The 16,842-nt window shown below is 34.5% G+C and overlaps 1 protein-coding gene across 1 annotated transcript in view; it reads right to left on the reverse strand.

Moving 5' to 3' along the window:
• The window catches only part of LOC145687903 (patched domain-containing protein 3-like), a 222,586-nt gene that overhangs the window by 187,302 nt on the left and 18,442 nt on the right, over positions 1-16,842 (reverse strand). The window contains exon 2 of the mRNA XM_081761445.1: positions 5,870-6,116. Within this exon, the coding sequence (XP_081617571.1) occupies positions 5,870-6,116 (247 nt within the window). The remainder of the gene's footprint in view (positions 1-5,869; positions 6,117-16,842) is intronic.

Below are 16,842 nucleotides of genomic sequence, written 5' to 3' on the forward strand. Positions count from 1 at the left end.
GTATTTTGTTAAGCCCAGAACCAAGTAAATTCCTCAAAACACTTGCAATATTAAAATTGCATCGTGGAGTGGTGTTTAAGCAATTAACTTATAAGCCTGATATAATTTGTTAATAAAGGTTTTTAGGAAAGCAACTTTAACCAGACTAGGGGCGGAAAAAATTATTGGGCCTAGGGGCGCCAAAATGCTAAATCCGGCCCTGAACTAATATACTCTCCAATCTAATGAAACTCTTCCTACCTAATTTGTACCTCTCAGAAAAATACAGATTACTATTTTCCTGGTTGGAAGTTCTAAAGAAGGTTGCATTGGAATGGGAAGATCGAAGACTCATAAGAAACTTATACATGAACCACCAAATAAGTGTTAGAATAGGGGAGGAAGTGACAGAGAAAAGTGCATTTAAAAGAGGAGTTATCAATCTAGAAGAGATTGAATAAGAGACTACATCATGAAGACGGTATTTCCGTGGGAGGTAGACTGTTTAGGTGTATACTGTTTACAGATGATATGACACTTGTTGCGGAATCTGAAAAGAAAATCAGTAAGATGTTAGAAAAATTGAGGTAGGACAGTGAAGAATATGGGATGAAAATAAAGGTTAGAAACATAAAGACATGGTGATTGGAACGAAGCGGTCATTGTCAAATATAGAAACGGGAGAAGAGAAAATACAAGAGGTGACTAGTTTTCGATACCTGGGTAGTATTATTGTGACAGTATTACTATTACTTTGAAAAAGTCTACTGTTCCCTCCACATGCCATGTCAATGATTCCCCTATCACACATTCTGCTAGTCATAATGATCTTGGTGTCATCTTTGATTCAAAACTCACATTCTCTGACCACATCTCCTCAGTACTAAAGAATTCAATGTGCATGTTGGGACTTCTTTATCGATTCACTGAACTACGCACTGTTTCGTCATTAGCAACTCTTTTATAAAACATTAATAGCGCCCAAGATCGAATACTGCTCTCCCATATAGGCCATGGCAGCATCTACACATCTCTCCAGATTTGATTCTATTCTTAATTTCTTTATCGCTATAGTCCGTTTCCGTGTTCCTGCACTTCGAATATTATCTAAGAAGGAACTCTTGCGACATCTGAATATCCAGACTCCGGAAGTACGTAGAATGATCTCTGACCTGAAATATCTTCATAAAATAGTGAATGGAGACTTAAGATCGGAAATATTACTTCAGGAATTATTCTTACGTGTCCCTTCTCGCATCACCCGAAATACCCACCTATTTCATCTTGCCCATCCTAGATTGGCAATTATACAGAGGTCTCTTTTTTTTTACAGAATACCAAACTGTTATAATCAAGTAACAACTAATGTGGACATTTTTTTCGAGCTACCCGGTGTTTGATAGAGCAACTAAACGAGTTTTGACGGAATAGTTTTACATTTACACTCTTTTTTGATACTGTTCTATGTTGTTGTTGTTATTGTTGTCTTGTTTTCTTTTTCTTTCTTTTGTTAACATTTCCTTGTGTAAAATGGCAAAGTTATGCTGTATCTGGGATTTTTTTGTCAATAAATAAATAATGATATGAAGTGCGAAAGTGGAATAAATAGGAATGGCGAATGAAACCTTCAGGAGAAAGATAATACTATTTTCTGGGTCCTTGAATGAGGAATTGAGAAAAAGACTCACAAAATGCCTCGTGTGGAGCATTGTACTGTGCAGGGCAGAAAAATGGACATTACGCACAAATGCTGAAAAATGACTGGAAGCTTTCGAAATGTGAGTGTGAAGAATGGAGAGATTAGCTGGGTAGATTGGAAAATAAATGAGAGGGTGTTAGAAATGGTAGGGGAGAAAAGAACAATTTTAGATATTATTAAGAAAAGGAAGAGAAACTGGTTGGGACATTGGCTAAGAAGGAACTGTATCATGAGGGACGTTCTACAGAGTATTAGAAATGGTGGAGGAGAAAAGAACAATTTTAGATATTATTAAGAGGAAGAAGAGAAACCGGTTGGGACATTGGCTAAGAAGGAACTGTATCATGAGGGAAGTGCTAGTGAGTATGGTGATAAGAAATAGAGGAAGGGGGTGAAATATACTAAAATTAATGGACGATATCAAAATAGAAAAATTGTACGCGAAGAGGTTAGACCGTGGAGTATGAAAGCTTCTCAGTTGCGGCAAGTGACCCACGATTAAAATGGCAGAATACCTATGATGATGATGATGAGTATTATTATGGTAAGTTTTCTTCTCAGACAGAACCGAGTCCCGTATAGTACCTGATCCTCTCTTTTGAAGAATTTGATATCTAGTCTTCACCAAGCTCACTCCATTTTTTTTTAGAGTAACAAGGAAGAACATTACAAATTTAGAAATTGAGCCAAATAGTATTTGCAGAACACTATTACATGAACAAGTAATTGTTCCCAAGAACTAAAACTTCATTTCGCTCGCGTATATTATTTCCATTCTTAATTCTTAGTATAATGTCATTCTTTCTAGTTTGTTTCATATCTCAATTAATTTCGCCTCCCCATATACTTGTTTCTAGGGTCCTATTCTTTTTAATTCCTTCATGTCATTACAAACATCGCTTTGCCGGTCTTGTCTTGAAATTCGTTATTTAATTTCCTTATACATTATATTTCATCTTCCTTACAACTTTGTTCCCACATTTTTCTTTCGGTCATTTTCTGCAATACTTTTTCGGTTATCCACGACTTCTTACCCATATTTTCTACACGGTAGCCTACAGTTTTCTCTACAACCTCATAAATACATAATTTGAATTACTCCCACAGCCCCTTTATTTCATGTTTCTATTTTCATAAACAAATTTAAATACTTTTTTTTTTATATAATTTTCTAGTGAATTTATTTCTCACTTTCCAATATTTAAATTGTTTAAATACACATTTTTTAAAAATGTTTCCTACCACTGGCGTCCCTGGCATGTAAAATTTTGGGGGGAACATCAAAGAAAGTGATTTAAATAGTACTACCTAGCCCAACCTTTTTATTTTTTTCGATTCCATTTGTTATCTTTCTGCTTACCTTCACTGACCATCTGAAGTATATAAAGAACTCTGTTATAATCGTTTCACAGCCTGAATATTATATTCCAAATAAATATAATTATTATTAATAATATGTTATTCTGCCCTTAGTAAATAAATTACATTACAATAAAATATTGAATATTTTGTACTTGAAAATATTGGGGGTACGCGTCCCACTCGTCCCTCCGCCAGAGACGCCCGGGTTTCCTACGTTGCCTTCAGTTACATTTTTCAGCTCACTTCAGCCAACATAAGACTGCAATCTGAGAAGACAACCCCAAAGAGAATCTTAGCACAACTTCAACTATTTCTAAACTTATTCTATAATAATTATATATTTGATATCTCTGTTTACCAAAATGGAGAATTCCATGTATATAATCTTATTTCGTGCTGGCTGAACCACGTGTGCTCGATCATTAGCTATTTTTTTGCCTGCAAAAGAAGATCCATATTGGGGGAGAGGATATTATACCTCTAAAACTATTTTTTGCACTGGAAAAGACCATTGTACATATTTTCTTTTCCAGTTGCAGCAAAGTAGGAAAACAGTGTGGTAGTTTTCCGTTGGTTTTCATCCTGCAGTGTCTCAACCGTTAAAGCATCATCATACTGATCATCCAGAGAAATGAAAACGTATGTGGCACACGTAAAAACACAGGTTACATGCGTAACTATTGTAGTTTTTGGATTTAACGTACGATTGAGTATAACATCCTGTAACAAACATATAACTGAAATCGTATGTTTTATATGTACTTTCCGTATAAGTATTCCAAGTAAACGTACTTTCCGTATAAGTATTCCAAATAAACGTACTTTCCGTATAAGTATTCCAAATAAACGTACTTTCCGTATAAGTATTCCAAATAAACGTACTTTCCGTATAAGTATTCCAAATAAACGTACTTTCCGTATAAGTATTCCAAATAAACGTACTTTCCGTATAAGTATTCCAAATAAACGTACTTTCCGTATAAGTATTCCAAATAAACGTACTTTCCGTATAAGTATTCCAAATAAACGTACTTTCCGTATAAGTATTCCAAATAAACGTACTTTCCGTATAAGTATTCCAAATAAACGCACTTTCCGTATAAGTATTCCAAATAAACGTACTTTCCGTATAAGTATTCCAAATAAACGTACTTTCCGTATAAGTATTCCAAATAAACGTACTTTCCGTATAAGTATTCCAAATAAACGTACTTTCCGTATAAGTATTCCAAATAAACGTACTTTCCGTATAAGTATTCCAAATAAACGTACTTTCCGTATAAATATTCCAAATAAACGTACTTTCCGTATAAGTATTCCAAATAAACGTACTTTCCGTATAAGTATTCCAAATGAACGTACTTTCCGTATAAGTATTCCAAATAAACGCACTTTCCGTATAAGTATTCCAAATAAACGTACTTTCCGTATAAGTATTCCAAATAAACGTACTTTCCGTGTAAGTATTCCAAATAAACGTACTTTCCGTATAAGTATTCCAAATAAACGTACTTTCCGTATAAGTATTCCAAATAAACGTACTTTCCGTATAAGTATTCCAAATAAACGTACTTTCCGTATAAGTATTCCAAATAAACGTACTTTCCGTATAAGTATTCCAAATAAACGTACTTTCCGTATAAGTATTCCAAGTAAACGTACTTTCCGTATAAGTATTCCAAATAAACGCACTTTCCGTATAAGTATTCCAAATAAACGTACTTTCCGTATAAGTATTCCAAATAAACGTACTTTCCGTATAAGTATTCCAAATAAACGTACTTTCCGTATAAGTATTCCAAATAAACGCACTTTCCGTATAAGTATTCCAAATAAAAGTACTTTCCGTATAAGTATTCCAAATAAACGTACTTTCCGTATAAGTATTCCAAATAAACGTACTTTCCGTATAAGTATTCCAAATAAACGTACTTTCCGTATAAGTATTCCAAATAAACGTACTTTCCGTATAAGTATTCCAAATGAACGTACTTTCCGTATAAGTATTCCAAATAAACGCACTTTCCGTATAAGTATTCCAAATAAACGTACTTTCCGTATAAGTATTCCAAATAAACGCACTTTCCGTATAAGTATTCCAAATAAACGTACTTTCCGTATAAGTATTCCAAATAAACGTACTTTCCGTATAAGTATTCCAAATAAACGTACTTTCCGTATAAGTATTCCAAATAAACGTACTTTCCGTATAAGTATTCCAAATGAAGTACTTTCCGTATGAAAGAAAGAACCATATATAGGTGGACAGGATCTCACATACAGATAGATGTATATATCATATAGCTGAAGTATGTAACATACGTATACGTACGTAATATACGGAAAACTGTTAAATGTCAGACAACCTACAGCGACATGATGTAACATCTAAGCGGGAAAAAGGAATTACGTATGTAGCGTATAGATAGCGTATGCTCCGTACAGATTTCCGTCGAAAATGTATGGATTCCGTATATTTGTACAATATACCACTGCTCGGACAACGGATTTTTCTCTCAATGAATTATGTCAAAGATGTCGTGCCAATCAGTGTGATTTCCACCAGCTCGGCCAGCAGAAAAGTCACTGCATTTTTCCGGAACACAGTTTGCCTGGCTATTCCACCTAGACTAGTTCAGTAAGACTGGTCCTTCTGGTATCTACCCTGGACTCAAAATTCCAATAACTTTATTACGGCAGGTAGACTATATCATACTCAACAAATGTAACTGTTCAAATCTTCAAATGGCATCTAGTTGATCTCATTTTAATAACTACATCTTTTGGCACAAAGAAATTACAAACATTGTGTTAAAAAATAGCACTTACCTGTTGAAGAACATATGGTTGAAGAACATCCTCAGCAGTAATAAGCGCAGCTTGAATCCGATAACCAGACCCAAATTCTGAGAGAAGCCAGTCAGTGTCTCGAGCAAAGTCAGAATCTTGTGGAATCCAAAGTTTGACAGGTTGTTTCTCTTGTCTAAACCGTAGCAATCCTGCAGCGCACATGATTACCATTAAAAGGCAAGCCAAAATGAAGGTCCATGGTCTACAGCTGATCCAATAACCCCATCTGAAATAGTTTCCAAAAAACAAGTTCTTTAATGGTAGACATAAGAATTGAAAATCTTACTAAGATGAAATTTAATGAGTTTTTATATTTACTATTGAGAGAAGATATGGAAGTATGTATCATATACAGACTCAAGAATGTTTTATTTGAATTAGTTTACTCCTCTAAATTTAATAAAGACAGTAAAGAGTGAGTGAAATAATCAGCAAGAGTTTTAACCCTTCTAATCACTACCTTGTTTTCAGAAGTTACATTTAGGTTGGTATTATATTTGGGGGATGTAAGAATCATGTCGAACATAAATTCAAAAGATTGCATCTCTAGGTACACTTTTCGAGGACGGTCAAATAATTTTATTAAGCGCGTCTGTAGAGGATCTTCTCGATTTAGCGCAGTCTTCGAAGCGGGTTTAAAGGCGCGTTCCTCATTAAGCAGATTGATTTACATGTATATTGAAACACATCTCATTACGTAGATCAGTCATTTCCAACTAAGTCTTCTGTGATGTCACAATTTTCTGCTCCCATTCTGAATAAACTACACCGAGAGAACAAGGAAAAGGCAGGTAGGAAACCTAACTGTTGGTACCGGAAGTTTTGACAGAACAACAAAATTGTTGATGGTTTTCAGATATACTGTTTGATTGATCCACGATTTCTCGTACTTTTTTGTTCCATCCTCCTAACTCATACTCACTCCTCCTTTGCTTAATTGTACTTGAATTTCCCTGTAGTTTCTCCGATCGTTAAAAGTGTGCTCTTACGTCACCAGTCGGCTAGCAGAGAACGATTCAAGTAGATAATTCTAAATCTACATTGATGTTTGGTTAAATGAATACTTCGGAACATATAGTTCATCCTCCAAAGGTTTTGAACAATATCAGCTTCTTCTACTTTGTAAATTATTTCCATGTTCCTATACGCTATATTCTTTAAACCCGCTTACTTACTTTCATGCTTTTGATTTAAGACAATTTATTCACAGGTGACATTTTAATCAAGCTTGTCCATTTAATAAAAAAATCTGATTGTCTCCGTTTTTGAACAAAGAAAACAACCAGTATGATTCCCTCTCACGCAAGTTCATAGAAGCACGTCTCCCTAATCACGCAAATTAAATGCACGAAATACTTCGATTAATGTTCGAGGAAAAAGAATTTCATATCTATTTTTATTTTTTACCGTTCTTCCAGACAGAAGGCGTTTCCTTAATTCCTAAGTATAGTGTTCGCTTCTAGCAAATATGCAGCGTAATAATATAAACTGTAATATTATGTTAAATGTGTAAGAAACTATCGGATATGTATGATATTTGAACTCAAAAAATAACTGTGAAAATCTTCACCAATGCCTTAATAAGAATCGCAGGTTACGTATCATCACGCTTAGATTCCAAAGAGTTGGGTACTATTGTGAAAGGTAGAGTAAACTGTGTGTGTTATTGAAAAATAACTTAATTCTTTACGTTAAATGTTTTAAACTGTCTAACAGATTTCATAAACGCGGGTAAATCTATGTTTTAGGGATCGAGAAAGAGATTAAACCACGTCTTGTCCTCTGGAAGATTATCGAGGAGCGACTTTGGGATCTAGAATTTCAATAAATTCCACCTTCTATCCATTGTAGAAGCCTGGGCTTGTATATGTTTGAAATATGTTTTACATGTTCTGGTGCTTCAACTGTTATAGCTGTAAAGTATTTGAAAGACTAAGCCTCGTTCAGTCAGGAAAAAAATTCTATAAATTCCTATAAATGTGTTTTAAAAGCTCTCTCTCAACCTAGTTTGATCAAAATCAAGACGTGTCTATTCATTCAAAAAACCACAATCCTGTAATGAGCACACAAAAATTTGACAATGACTCACTTCTTCCAATATTCGTATCTAACCTTCTCACGCATTTGGGATTGAAAACAGTAAATTATTTCCACTTAATCAAAAACGTTATTAGCCCTAAATGAGTGCTTTCATAAATGAACTTTAACATATTGATCGCCATGTGTATCACAGGTGATATACACAGTATATTCCACACACGCCTCTTGTATCATTCCTGATACGCAGCAAACGTTCTTTCTTTTTAATCGCCACAAATTATGCAATAGATCACAAACCGTAACAGATATTCAGAACTTTTTTGTAAGTATTTGTTTTGTAGCTGGAGACTGACGTAAATATCAACTTGACGCTGACCGTAAAATTTACAAGAAATACTCTGGCGATTACTGTGAAAGGCTTCGCAAAGGCAAGATATTTAATCTTGATCTCCCATCCGTAAACAGACAGACTATTTACCAAATTTTATGAAAATTTCAGGGTTCATTTTCAAGAAAATGCTTGCTCATCTCCGAAATGATTTGTTTTTTCTACAGATGTCACAAACGTGACTCTAAATTCGAGTGATACCACATTATCTTTCTAATACATGAAATGCGTGATCACCAAATTTGATGGAAATTGTTAATGTCATTTTCAAGATAGATTACAGTCCCCCAGATAAATCTTTCTACACACTCTCCTAACTAAGCTTTCACAAATCAAAGACAACAAAATTGAGAAACTCTCTGACTATCGATGTAAAAATTTCTTTCATATCTTGTAAATAAATGTCTTTGGAATTAATATCTATCCAAAACGCAGCTAGACATACTGCAAGACGTCTCTTCATAACATCCTAAAGATGATCGATGGGACTTAAGTTGCAGTGAATGTGAAAGCTAATCCATTCGGCAAATATCTCCTCGTTTCAAGAGCTTTGCAACCTGCGCTGTTCGATACGGTCACGCATTATCACCCATAAAGAAGTTGGGACCGACTGCACCTCGGTACACGCCTCAGGGTTCTACTCGGTATTGAAAAAAATGAGCCTTCTACTGTATTTTGCTATGTCCCATCTAAGACTTATTAAGTGTGTGGAACTTGGTGGAACGGCGTCTAACCGTGACTGGGCTCCGGCAACAATATGAGGTAAAGTATACGTTGAGTATGGCATATTACACTCCAGACAAGCATTCATCGCTTGTACGACCACCTACCTGCCAGAACGGCTAACTATGACTTCTCAGAGTGATTACCCATGCTACGAAGGTAAGTATTAATACAACATGTTCAGGGTGATCCACAAGCGAATTATTGAGATCACTTACACCACCTTCTTGTGTACCAGCTTTGAAACAGATCCGTGATTTCCTGCTGGGTGCTGTTACACGCGCTTCCACTAGTGTATATTCAACGCCATTTTGACGGAGATGCTCACAATGAAAGATATAACGCACGCGGTTATTCAACTGTTATTTGTTTTATTTCATTTTTTACAGTTCAAAACACACATACTCTTTTCATTCTACGAGTTCAACCTGTACGATCATTCTAAGACAATATGTTTATGTGTTTGAAACGTTTCCAGTTATGACGAGAGCACTGAGTTTACAAGAAATACGATTGAACATAGTTTTGATTGAACATGACTTATACTTACAATCTTCTGTCTCAAAGGAATACTGAATATTCTTTGCTACTGGCATCTACTTGAAAGACAAAGGAAAACTTTTATTTATTTTCTTATTTAACTCTGAGCGTAATAGTTCGATCTGTAGAGTATTTAAAACAGCTAAATAATCGCTTATTGTTGCTATTTTCGTGCACAGAATTCTCGGAAAGTTACTTCCTGAAGGCTTATAATCATTTTGTTCTATCAAGAAATGAGTCATGGTCAATCCACCAACTGTGATAGTGCGCAAGTGTAATTTATTTTGCGACTTATTTAACCATGAAAAGTCAGAGTATGTCTGTGTTATGATTTACAAATTCAATTGAAAAACCAGTTGAGAATGCTCTAAGAGCATTGCCAGAACGAACTTAAAAAGAATGGAGAGATGGAGCGTGAAGGATAACTGTGATTGTTCCTACACGTAAAAGTCAATCTTTTTTATCCGCACCTTCTGTTTCTCGCAAAAATTCGCAAAATATCATCTCTCTATGACATACGGTTCCCCAGATATGGCTCTTTAAATCTCCCGAAATTGGAACTATTTTTTGGCCAATATCTCGGGAAAGGTAAGTCGTAGAGAGATGATATTGCTGTTAATCAGTACCAAAGAGGATGGGAAACATTTTGGTACCGATATTAACTGATGACCATTGGCCAATCCAGTAGACAGTGGTTACTATTTGGTACCAAAATGATCACCATTCTGTTAGATATTATAAAATGAAATCTTTAAGTTTTACGTCCCACGGTTATGCCGGTTAGGCTAAAGGAGACGGTGATAATGAGAAATGAGTGAAATGGTGGAATGAAGAAAGTGGGAGGAAACGGGAGAACCCCGAGAAAACCCACGAGCACGGTGTTTGTCCCCCCACAAAGTCCACACGGCGTGAGCTGGGATCGAACCAGGGACCCCAAGCACCGGAGCTGTTATACATCAATCAACATCAATATCATCTCTCTATGACTTACCGTTCCCGAGATACGGCTCCTTAAATGTCCGGAAATCGGCGATATTTTGGCCAATATCTCGGGAACGGTAAGAGTGACGCAAAAAAAATCCATCAATTTCTCAGGTAGTTATTAATGCTCTATCGAATGAAGGGCTCAAAATTGAAAAAAAAATCGCAAATAACAGATAGACCGACACACACACACACAGAATTCACTAACAACTTTCTAAGTTCGTTTAAAATATCAAAAAAAAAACGTTAAAAAGAAAAAGTTTTATTTGTTTTTGTGCTACTTTTAGTTACGAAAACGGAAACGCACAAGTTAAAAATTTGTTACTAGAACCATATTCTCTGTAAATGCATCCATATTTACAAATGATTCATTAAAATAAATGGTATGTTCTCGAACGGAACACCCGTACTGACTATCCAAAAATAGAATTTCTTTCTGGGTTTCCATAATTCTATTTTAGTCAGCATAAAAAGTCCGAAAGTTGTTTTGATATATCAGGGTTAAAGCATATCACTTGATAATAATGAAGTGTAAGATACTTAGTACAGTAGAGGCGTGTGTTATCAAATAGTTTTATGAAGTAATAGAAGTTACTACAGGAAAAGCATTGATTTTTTTTTAAACATTTTTAAACAGACACATGAAACTATCGTAGAATGTTAATTGGCATGGGGCTTCCAATTGAAACTGAAATTTTTATTTTTAGAAATTTGTGGAATGTTCCTCTTTTGGCCAATATACATAAATTTCCATATTTTATTATATATTTATATATTTTTTTAGACAAACAAAAATCTTGTATCTTGACGTTGAGAATTTCCAATACTTTTATAGTTTATTGTAATTATTATGAATCGCAAAAATCACACTATTTTGAATCTAAAAAATTTCTGAGATTTTTATAGAATATTGAATTCTGTACTGTTTATCATCACTTTCGTCTCTAAACTTTTATCAACCAGTTTTTGCAAATTTTTATCTCTTCTTTTCTGTCAAAGAGGCGCAGAAAATATGTAGACAATAGAAGGATTGTGACTGTTGCTATTGTTAGACAGAATGTATGATGTAAATAATGAAACTCAAATTTATTCTCTCGTAAAATGTCTCCGAGGTTTGAACATGAAATGATTGACTTTTGGTGGAAGCAATTCAATATATATGCGTATGTGTGTGTTTCCATGCTATTTATATGGCACCCTGGCCCAAAGTCAAATAGCAATATTGCATATTTTTAGTTCCACTCAGTTTTTACTACTAACATTACCGACTGCATACATTCCTAGTCAATGGATTCTATAATTCCTGCAGGCTAAAATGAATCATATTATATTTTTCTACCTCAGCTCCGGAATTTTGAGTTGGCCATTTAACAAACGTCTGTTATCACTTATGATGAAAACTCATTTATCTTACCGGGCTTGTAAAATTTTCTGGAATTTTTAGTTAATTAAGCATATTTTAAACAATGCTAGTGACAACATCTTTCAGTATAATTAACATGTAATGTTAATCTGTAGATGGTGTAAATTACTAATTTGTTGACGGCACGATGTCAATATAATTTGGAGTTTATTGGAATTACCAGTAGACAAAAAATATTTTTTATATGTATGGAGGTTATTAATTTTTATGGATTGCTCCATCTGCGTAAGGACATGGGTTTATTTTTTATTCCATATATTTGTTCAAAACAATTTAAAACTTCAGTAAAGTGAATGTAATAAAATGTCCAAAAAAATCATTACACTTAACAACAGATTATAAGAACAAGTTGGAATGTTCAACTGAAAAGATCTTCGTAGTTTCAAGAAAATGACTGCAATTTCGAGTTCGAATGACTTTGCTGTTTCAAGAAAGTAATGCAAAGTGATAATTAAATAGTTGTAGTGGTATCGTGAAGCAAATATTGTATCAATAATATAGTGTTTCATAGTTCAAATAAAACTGGACATTTTGGTTATGGTGGATTATGTTCCATGTAGCAATAATCACAGAATTTATAGAACTAAATTTATGATTCTTTTAATCCTACAACCCCTCCATTACAGAAAATAGACATAAATTAATTTAATCTCATCTTGTCATATAAATTCTTGTTTTAAAAGCGATAAGGAAGCGCAAAATATGTCAATGCTGTTTGACGAAACCTCCAGAAGTCGTGCAACGATTATTGCAGAAAAGAACAACCAAACTGGATTTTAAAAAATGATGTTTATGTAATGTGGGAGCTATTTCTTTGAAACTGAAATCTCTGTGAAATTTACTAATCTAAAAGACAATGAAAAGTATCAATTACTTTCAAACTCCGTAGATTGAAGGAAGGAGAGGGTAGTTGCTAAATAAACACGATGTACTCATGTAAACACAGTTGGAATCTAATATTGCCATGATTAGTAAGTGGAATCATAGATAAAGGAATAATAACAAAATCGATTAGATATCCGTGATAAAGAGGCTTAAATGTCGCTCAATCAAACCCTGCAGAACATGGTATGAAATCTGCCAGTGTCAGAATAATTTCTCTCACTGTTTAGTTCGTTGTATGCAAACAGGACTTGCGTGGACCTCAGAGGTCTTGCTTCCTCTCACTTTACAATATCTTCTGAAGCTATCTCAATTTACAATAACAAACTAATCTGAGAAAGTTGTCTAAAGTCATTTAGAAATATTACTCGTAACTTTATTCAAAGTTCAAATATTCGAATATACCTAGGTAAAATTATCTGAGTTTTAAAGCACTAACCTTGAATATGCTTAGTTTCAAAATGACCTTTGAATCTATAGTTACGAAGAATACTTCGTTATTTTAGTAGATGTTTATAATTTGCTATCGATGTGTCTAGTATCATTTACGTACCATTTTTTTCACTACTGTGTTATTCCATCTAGTTTGTGGTAATCATATAAAATAATTACGTAAATATTAGCTACAAGCACCGTTCGTTTCTGCTTCTTAATTCACAACCTGGATAAAAGGAGAGGAAGAAGAATTGTCTTGACTCAATTGCCCGGATGTATATTTTTAGCTATTATGTAGCCCGCATAACTACATACATGTAAGGTGTCCTACGAAAAATTAGAAAACATTTTCACATACTTTATCATCTCCGGAAAATTTCCCACACAATGGCAAAAATGGATTCGTATGCAATTAGTACTTGTAAAGGTCTACAAGTGTGTACAAAATGTGATGGCCCTTTCTTTGTAAATATATATATATATATATATATATATATATATATATAATGGTAGACAGACACACACGCCTAATTTTATTACTACCAAAAGATGAACACGTACCATGTCTCAATATGTCCTCCAAGTCTGGCACCGACATTACCTACAATGACAAAATTTTCATGTGTGTTTCGCTTCGAGACAACTCGCAGTTCACTTATCTTGGCTTTAAATAATTAATTAACTTTGTGTTTTACATAAATGTTGACTAGAGTAAAACAGCGATTAAACTAAATAAGTACTTGATAAAAAATAAAAAGTTGATAACCCAAGTTTGCTGTCTGCACTTGTCAGAGGAAATAGACTTAAAGATCGTGTTGTAGGTTAAAAATTTTTGAAAAACGAAACAGTCAAATAATAAATGCTTGAAGGTACATGAGCTGATAACACTGAAAAAGACTTACATGTAGGAACAATGACAGTTATCCTTCCCGATCCACACTGAGAAAGAAATTGTAGGTGGCGTAACTTAAAAAGATAGGTTACATGCGTAATTCCTGTAGTTTTTGCACTTAACGTACAGCAGACGTATAATTGAAAACGCATTTTATAATACTTTGTGTATAAGTGTTCCATCTATATGTACTTTCCGTATGAAGCAATGTAGGCGGTCAGGATCTCACATACAAATGGACGTATATAACATATAGCTGACGAAGGTAACATAAGTATATGCATGTGATATGCAGGAAACTGTTAGATGTCAAACATCCTGCAACGGCATGATGTAACATCTAAGGGCAGTGTCTATGTAGCATACGGATAACATATGCTCCGTGCTGATTTCTATAGTAAGCAAGAGGATACTGTATATTTTTACAATATACTGCTGTCCGGAGAACGGGTTTTTCTCTGTGCATCTCTCCATTCTTTTTAAGTTCATTCTGGCAATGCTCTTGGAGCATTCTCAACTGTTTTTTTTTTTAAATATATATGGAAGAATTTTACAATTACTTATCGTCTTATCGGGTGCTGAATAATACCTGTTCAATACTTCCATAGACTAGTGGCTTTTAGTATTGGACCCCCCTAAAGTCTGGACCTCTCCAATCAAAAATTTCTAGGTGCGCGCCTGATTGGATTTGAATGTTGAATTCATGCAATCACAAGGGATGGAGTTACAGTAGCATGTTTCCATGATGGCCAAAAGAATTCTGATTTAATTTTTTAATGTAAGTAATATTAAAAGGGTTCTTCCCAGATTATTGTGCTGATAGATAGATGATCGTTCCTTAAACAGAGCTGTTTGTCATTTAGTTTTCAAATAATTTTCCGTCCATATTGGACTCATTTTTTTCCATATTGGAAAAAATCACATTCGTGCCTGTGCTCCTCCTATTATTCGGGCCGATTATGTGGGTGCTAAAGGACATGCTCTCCCAAGGATTTTGTCTCCATGCGGGCATTGCCCTCACAAAACTGTCTGCAGAGATATTACTGCTACCTTTAAAAACTCATCGTTAAGGGAAGTACAAGAATAATAATTAAAAAAAAATTCATATCCACTTCACTAAAGAAATCTTTATGAGGTTTCTACTGCATTTATTGCTGTCGAGACGAAGAGATACTAACAAGGAAACCGATTTAAGTGTGACACGAAATTGTGGACGAGTTTACGCGCAATCGAAGTGGTTTTGTGAACAATTAAACCCGTTAGAGGGAAAAACCATCCATCTCAACCTTTCCGGAAATATAGAGAGGTAAAGGAAAAGCTGGTGCTCTGATATTTTGTGGATTTTTGGCTATGTTGCGAATGAATATGTTTGAAAATTGCATTTAAACGTTAAGAAAGATGCACCAGAGCTAATAAAAGTGGTGTTGAATGTTGAGGTGAGTGGCGTAGCTCTTGTCTGGGGCCGAAAAAAGAAGAGCCTATGAGGAATAGGAAATGCCATTGACACGAAGAACAAAATTACTTGCTAATATATCATGTCTTTAGTTCGTAGAAAATTAGAAAAGGTGCTACGAAAATGTATTAATTATATTACCAAAGGAACAGAGACGTTTTTATGTAAACAAAAAGGACAAGATCATATTCTGTGCAAAACCGCAATAGAAAAACAAATCATATAATATGAAACATAACCACATATTGCTGCAAACGTAAGTAGTACATTGTGTAGTTGTGTGACACATATTAAAACTCAAAGTATGAATCAATAGACAAAAATAGCATCTTCTACTTTGAAAACGAAAACATGTACGCCTGATATACTGTATATCACATAAAGTTGTTGCATGCAAACAACATGGATGTCACACAAAGTAAAATAGTTCCTCATACCGTCGTACGTAAGAACACACATTGTGAAACGATACGAAGTTGTAAAGAATAGATCAATGGAAGCGTTCTCTGTTCAAGAACTGTCCGACACACAATGCTTTACGGCAATAAGCACATAAGAGACACTATTCGTCCACACATTCTCCACTCTGGCATTTAACGACATCACGGACTTTCGAAAAGCACACTTCATTGACGTTAAGAAAGGAACCACTAATTGCGCTCATCTGAATAGCAGTTAGTAATTGTCACAACATAACTAACTACTATATTACCGTTCATATTGGTGATGATCAATGCTTTCATTTAAATCAGCATCGCCAGAAACATGGAAAATTACAAATCCTGTTTCACATTTTGACACAAGGCTGCAAGAGACAAGTAGATCTTTTTAATTACAAACGGCCGCCAGTTTGAAACCTTATTCTTAATCACCAAAGGTATTGCAAACACACATTTTTGTTCCAACTTTAATTCGTATCGGTTGTTAATTGCGGAAATTACGAGTATTTGGTAAGTTTAAACAGCTGTCATTTTCAATTTTTTTTTCGATGGGTCGTTCCGCTTTTCACCATCGACTATTATTAGTAAAACGCACTTTTGAGCCAATTTTCACTCCGATAGGTAAGTAGTAGTAGAAATTATAAATATTTAGAAAGTTCGGACGGCCAACATTTAAAAAAAAAATTCATCCTATTTCACCTGATGATGCTTTTATTCGATTCAGCGTACCAAAAAACCTATGCATCGACATC

This window comes from Thermobia domestica, chromosome 6 (genome assembly GCF_964235325.1).
Source record: "Thermobia domestica chromosome 6, izTheDome1.hap1.1, whole genome shotgun sequence".
Taxonomy (NCBI): domain Eukaryota; kingdom Metazoa; phylum Arthropoda; class Insecta; order Zygentoma; family Lepismatidae; genus Thermobia; species Thermobia domestica.